This window comes from Adelges cooleyi, unplaced genomic scaffold (genome assembly GCF_023614345.1).
Source record: "Adelges cooleyi isolate 19-005CV unplaced genomic scaffold, UGA_ACOO_1.1 ACOO_flye_CR_arks_rails_tigmint_CR_PRNA_108, whole genome shotgun sequence".
Taxonomy (NCBI): Eukaryota; Metazoa; Arthropoda; class Insecta; order Hemiptera; family Adelgidae; genus Adelges; species Adelges cooleyi.
The window spans coordinates 15,820,251-15,825,889 of NW_026095761.1; the positions used below are offsets into that span (position 1 = coordinate 15,820,251).

Here is a 5,639-nt window from a genome sequence, read left to right on the forward strand (position 1 = left end):
GACAAGCCCGCAAGGTGTACACACGTCAGCGAATCAACATCAAAGGACTCGACGACTTGTGGCATGCTGACCTCGTGGAAATGGGTACACACCCGGACCGCCGGTATCGGTACATTCTCACTTGTATCGATGGTTTTTCAAAGTATGCGTGGGCTATACCACTACTGGACAAGACTGCGGTAAAAGTTACCGCGGCAATGCGTAGCATACTGACACAGGGCCGAAAGCCGAGCTTTTTACAGACGGATGCTGGAAAAGAATTCTATAATGGAACTTTTCAAGAACTTATGCGCCAGTATGACATAAAACACTACTCGACATACTCAACTATGAAGGCTTGTCTGGTCGAACGCTTCAATCGCACTTTGAAAGGGTTAATGTGGCGTAGTTTCACCGCTCGAGGGTCGTACAAATGGGTTGCAAGTCTGCCCGCCCTAGTTTACGAATATAACAACAATCACCGGCACCGTACCATTGGTATGACTCCGGTGCAGGCTGTGGAAAATCCCGGTAGTGTTCAGTTAAAGTTGCGCAAAATATCCGACAACATTGCTGTACGATTTAAAGTTGGTGACAACGTACGAATATCCAAGGTTAAATCCGTGTTTGACAAGGGTTACTTGCCGAGCTGGAGTAGTGAGCTGTTTACTGTGGTTAAGGTATCTCGTACAGTACCACCAACATATCATCTTGAGGACTACCAAGGTAATCCGATTTCGGGAAAATTCTACACTGAAGAGCTACAGCGAACACAGTATCCTGACAGTTACTTAGTTGAGCGAGTGTTGCTCACACGAGGTGACCAGTGTTATGTAAAATGGCTGGGATTCGGTGCCGAACACAACTCGTGGATACTGAAAACAGATATTTATCCGCACTGATTGTCGACATACAAGGAGTTGTATCCGCTGCGTCCAATGATCATTCATTTTTGATCAAGGAAATGTCTGTAGTGGCCATGGATTCTACTTCTGTATATCACTGGATGTTCAAACATCCTGTCAACACAGTCGGTGACTCAAAGACCAACTATTGGTTAAAACTGTATCACCATGGAATGGATACATTGTGTGGAGACGTAGAGTATACAGAACTACCGAGAATAATCAATTTGATGCGCAGTGAAGTCGTCTACGTGAAGGGTGTGCAGAAAAAGGAAGTCATTGAACGATACTTACCCGGACAACGTGTCGTTGAAATGGAAGATTTGGGATGTCCACCGCTGAAAAATCTACACCTTGCCTCTGAACCTTGTTGTATTCGACACATGAATAACTATAGAGCATGTAGTCTATACAAAGTGTTTTGTTTGAAAAAATGGTTAACAGATTTTTCTTGATTGATTTTTTTTATTATATAAATCATTATTATCATATTTAATTATTTATAATACAACTGTAAGCTTAATATTAGTGTTGTATAAACAAAATATTGTACAGAACATACTATTCGTAAAATATATAATCACGTAAAAATTACTTAATAATATTATACAATTTTTTTTGCAATATATTTTATTTGATTTCTTCTTCAAAATATTTGATTTTATTTAATCAAGAGAAATATTATACAATTATTACAAAATAGATTATTAATTATTTTCTTTGAGTGAATAATGACCCCATGCCTTGGTGTAAATATCGGGGTATTCATCGGAACCACCGACCAGGGCCCTCTTATCGTACGAGTTGCTCAACGACAGTTTCTGTGTATCCATGGTTATGACTTCATGAAGTTTTGATCGTATGACTGAAACTTTATGTGATTGAGTCAATTTGGTCTTTAGACAATGAAGATAATCGCTCATGTTTATTTTAGTTGCGACCACACCCGATGTCACTCCTTTGAGTTTTTTAATTTCTTTAAGTCTCTTGATTGGGCAGACGATGTTTGATAATTGTTGCTGCTGTTGTTGTTCGTATTGCTTGGACAGTATGTATGCATATACCTTTGGCATGAGTGCAACAATTTCTTGCATATGTAAACCGCCAGCTTCGTCGGTGAATGTTCCAGGCACCTTTTTACGTACGTCAGTGTAACACGGATGGTCTTTAGGATAGTTTGATGTGTCAAAATATTTTAACAAATGTTCTTCAAGATCTCGGTGAAAGTTCAAAGTTTGTATTGCATATATAAAGCTATCTGTATCCATATAAATTAATGAAAGCCTATCGCCGTACATGGGCAGCATGACATCGTAGTGAAACCGGTACATGATACACTTGCTGATGTCAAGTACTGACTGTCCGATATATATGGGTTTGAAAAAATTTATCTTTTCTTTGTACATGTGTACGGCAACCAACTTATCATTGAAAATAGTCGTGTCTTTAAATGATGGTTTGGCAACGAGCTTTGATAATTTCTCACTGCAACTAACCAAATGAATGACTTGATGGTTGCGAACATTTTCCAAAGTTTTTCCTATTAAACAGTAAAGAATGAAGATTAAATATATATACATTTTTTTTAATATTATTAAATAATTATATCATACCATAACAAGAATTGTTCATAGTCTTTGGTAAAGTTTGACCAAAGACAGTAGTAGCCTTTTTCCGTAGCTCTGTGTTGAGCTCAATGTATGGAGCAAGCCAGCGAGACTGTTTAAACCTTATTACTCTGTACGTGTTTGTCACTACCAGACCGTGTTCAACAGCCTGTTTGAGCGCCCGGTAGTGAACAATGTACTTACTCTTGGTTGAGAGTGTGGTCAACAGCTTGCTGTACTTGCTCGTTTTCAGTGGCGGGCACTCGTTGACCGGTAGAAACGGTAGGTCGTTGTGCAGATCATGCAAGTGCTGCGGGTAATCGACATCAACCTCCAAGAGATAACCATAGTCGCTGTCGTCTTTCGTGCCCAAGATCACGTCCAACGGTACATCTGTCCACTCAAACTCTCCGCACGGCATAGGTTGCATCATTGCTAAATCATGTTAAATCAGTCATGTGTTATTTACACGTATGTTTGTTGTACTCACCAAATCCGTATAGATTCGTAGCATCTATGTACTGAAGGAAAGTTTGAGCTTTTGACGGGTCATATCCATGAACTTCGGGATGGTTCGCCCGGGCATGTCTTTGCACTACTGAAGTTAGGCCACCACGGATAGCAAGTTGAAACATTAAAAGCATATCGTGGTCTGTTAAAAGCTCTAGTTTCACACCGGTATACCTCAGCATTGCATCAAATGATAATCCTATGTGAAAGTTTTAAGCCAAATTGTTTTTCATGTAAAAAAAATTAATGTATAATCTAACCTGGACACGAGTAATAGTGTGCGGGGTCCAACTTGTAATTTTTCAAACACTCCACCCGAAACTTTTCAAACACATCCACTAAAACCTGAACAAAACACTCGTAAGTAAAAGAAAATATTGTGTTAAAAACAAAACAACATTTTTTTTTACCATTACGTCGACCAGCAAATAATTGTCACTATAGTCACCAATGGTCTTACATTCGAACGTGTCCCACATTGTTTTTGCATGTCCATAATCAGCCTCTGATATTGTACTGTTTGATAAACTGCTATAGAACGCACTAATGTCGGGCAGTTTTGTTTCGTCGAGCTTTTCCACACAGTCGATGTACTCGTATGGAAAAACTGATTTTCTCGTGGCCAAATCGGTGTTCTGTTTGAAAACTTTTTCCGTTTCGATAAAATCATCTCGGGTGAGTGTTTGTGCCAATTTCGCCAGACTATCCTGTAGAAAACGATACGAATCCAAGAACCGGAGTTGAAAACGATCGCCAATGGTCTTGCTGAACGAGATGTACTTTTCTTCAGACTGTGGTATTATAGTAATGTCCTCGGTGTCGTACGTCAGCTCTTGAATGATAAAATGTGAGTCATAGTTGGATAGCCCGTGAAACGCCACGGGTAAAAAAGTAGGGTACCGTCTTTGCAAATTACATCTGTTGCATAAAACAGCCCTAAACTTTCCCGTCCAGTGGTTATGATCATGTACTTTTGTACATTTATCATCAAACGACACCGAGCAAGATCCACACCGTGTTGTTTTATCGAACTTTTCCTGTTCAGTCACAGTCAAACGGTACATTTCAATATTAATCTTCATGATATCCAGAACTTGTCGACCTAAAGTCACCAGAGTGTAGACGAGATGTTTTGCCGCGTCAGGTCCACGGTATAGTACAGGTTCTTTTGGCAATGCTTTACATATGTTATCGGGTAACACTTTTGGATCTGGGCGAACGTAAAAACAATAACTCATGGGCACGTGTTCGTGTTGTATACTCGAGCTGGTTGTGATTTGCCTGTTTACCGGCTTCAATATACACTCCATATCGGCATATATAATCAGAGGAACCGGTTCTTCACGGCGAACATTATTGAATTGCAGTATAGATTTTTCAGATCCTGGTTCCGGGAGTACAGCTCGGGCCTCTTTAAACTTTTCACAAATCTCCAAATGTTCGTTCAAACCACTCAAACCCCATTTTCGTGTCAACAGTTGTACATCCCTAAATGTTTTCAAGCATCTTTTACAATGATATTCTTTATGTTCATGTTTTGTACGTTGATTGCTTACGAGTCGAGAAAAATTGGAAATGTAACAATAATGATTGTTACCATCGCTCGATGTCAACATCAACAAATCAATGTGATCAATCACATCACTGCGTTTTTTCGTAATTCTCAACGGATATACATTTTTTCTGTCATCCAACGCGAAGACGTTTACTGATATTGACGGGTTAATTCGTTCGAATTTGTTGATTTGTTGAATTGGAGTGGGGAAATCAATACCGTTAAAGTTTATTTTCATCTGTTGTTCTAAGAGTTTATAGCGTTCATTTATCAAAACTTTATTATGACTAGTATTATATTTACACAATACTGACCATTTGAAACACATGTTATCTTCGTTTTTAATATTTATTACTGCATTTCTGTTTTTTATACAATTCGGAAGTTCAATAAATGAAGATCCTGTCAATGGTTTGTACTTGTGAGTTCGAACTAACAAACCATCAATAAAAAGTAATGTCCAACCCGACGATTTCACATCTAAATTTTCTCTCTCCAACTCGAGTATCATAATAAGTTTGCTCATCAACTCAACGTAATTAGTTCCAGAATCAATACGTTTATTCCGTGTTTTGAAAGCTACGTCTTTAACTTCCCCCGTTACTGGATGGAAATACGTAGCATGTAAAACAACGTTGAATTTTACCAGTCCTGCAGATGTTGAATTTTCAAGTAACGTAATTAAATCATCACAAACATCAATCATATACTCTACAACTTGAGTTATGTCTGTGTTGTTTTTTGAGAAAAACGTATGAACATTATTGTTCAAAGCTGATTGTAGTGTAACAAAACCGGAACCAACTGAATTCATACAATGATGTTTTTTTAGTTTCTTTCCATTTCCAGTATCAATTTTTAGACGTTTTGCTTCTGACATAGCAATGAAATTTTTGTTTTTAACGATTACCGATTGTCTATGATTATGTATTAAACAATGATTAACCAGGTCACTTTTATTTGTGAAAATATCACCACATCCACATACATGTTGTTCAATATCCATTTTGTATTCTAAATTATAAACACAAAAAAAATACCAAAAAAAAATCAGTTGCTAATTCAACATTCCAAAATATTATT

General features: G+C 37.9%; 1 protein-coding gene across 1 annotated transcript; it reads right to left on the bottom strand.

Annotated features, from left to right (window-relative positions):
* Positions 1 to 1,591: 1,591 nt before the first annotated feature.
* Positions 1,592 to 4,311, bottom strand: LOC126841685 (uncharacterized). The gene is made up of 5 exons (XM_050578280.1): positions 3,412 to 4,311; positions 3,262 to 3,346; positions 2,982 to 3,200; positions 2,696 to 2,926; positions 1,592 to 2,424 (listed from the first exon to the last, which is right to left on the bottom strand). Exons 1-5 carry the CDS (start codon positions 4,309 to 4,311, stop codon positions 1,592 to 1,594), a joined length of 2,268 nt encoding a protein of 755 aa, XP_050434237.1.
* Between the last annotated feature and the right edge of the window lie 1,328 nt (positions 4,312 to 5,639).

Excerpts from the sequence above, each read along its gene's own strand:
- LOC126841685 (XM_050578280.1), bottom strand. The coding sequence starts at position 4,311 with ATGGAGTGTATATTGAAGCCGGTAAACAGGCAAATCACAACCAGCTCG. Across the intron at positions 2,927-2,981 it reads TACGAATCTATACGGATTTG|CAATGATGCAACCTATGCCG; the intron begins GTGAGTACAACA and ends AACATGATTTAG. Across the intron at positions 2,425-2,695 it reads GACCACACTCTCAACCAAGA|GAAAAACTTTGGAAAATGTT; the intron begins GTAAGTACATTG and ends ACTGTTTAATAG.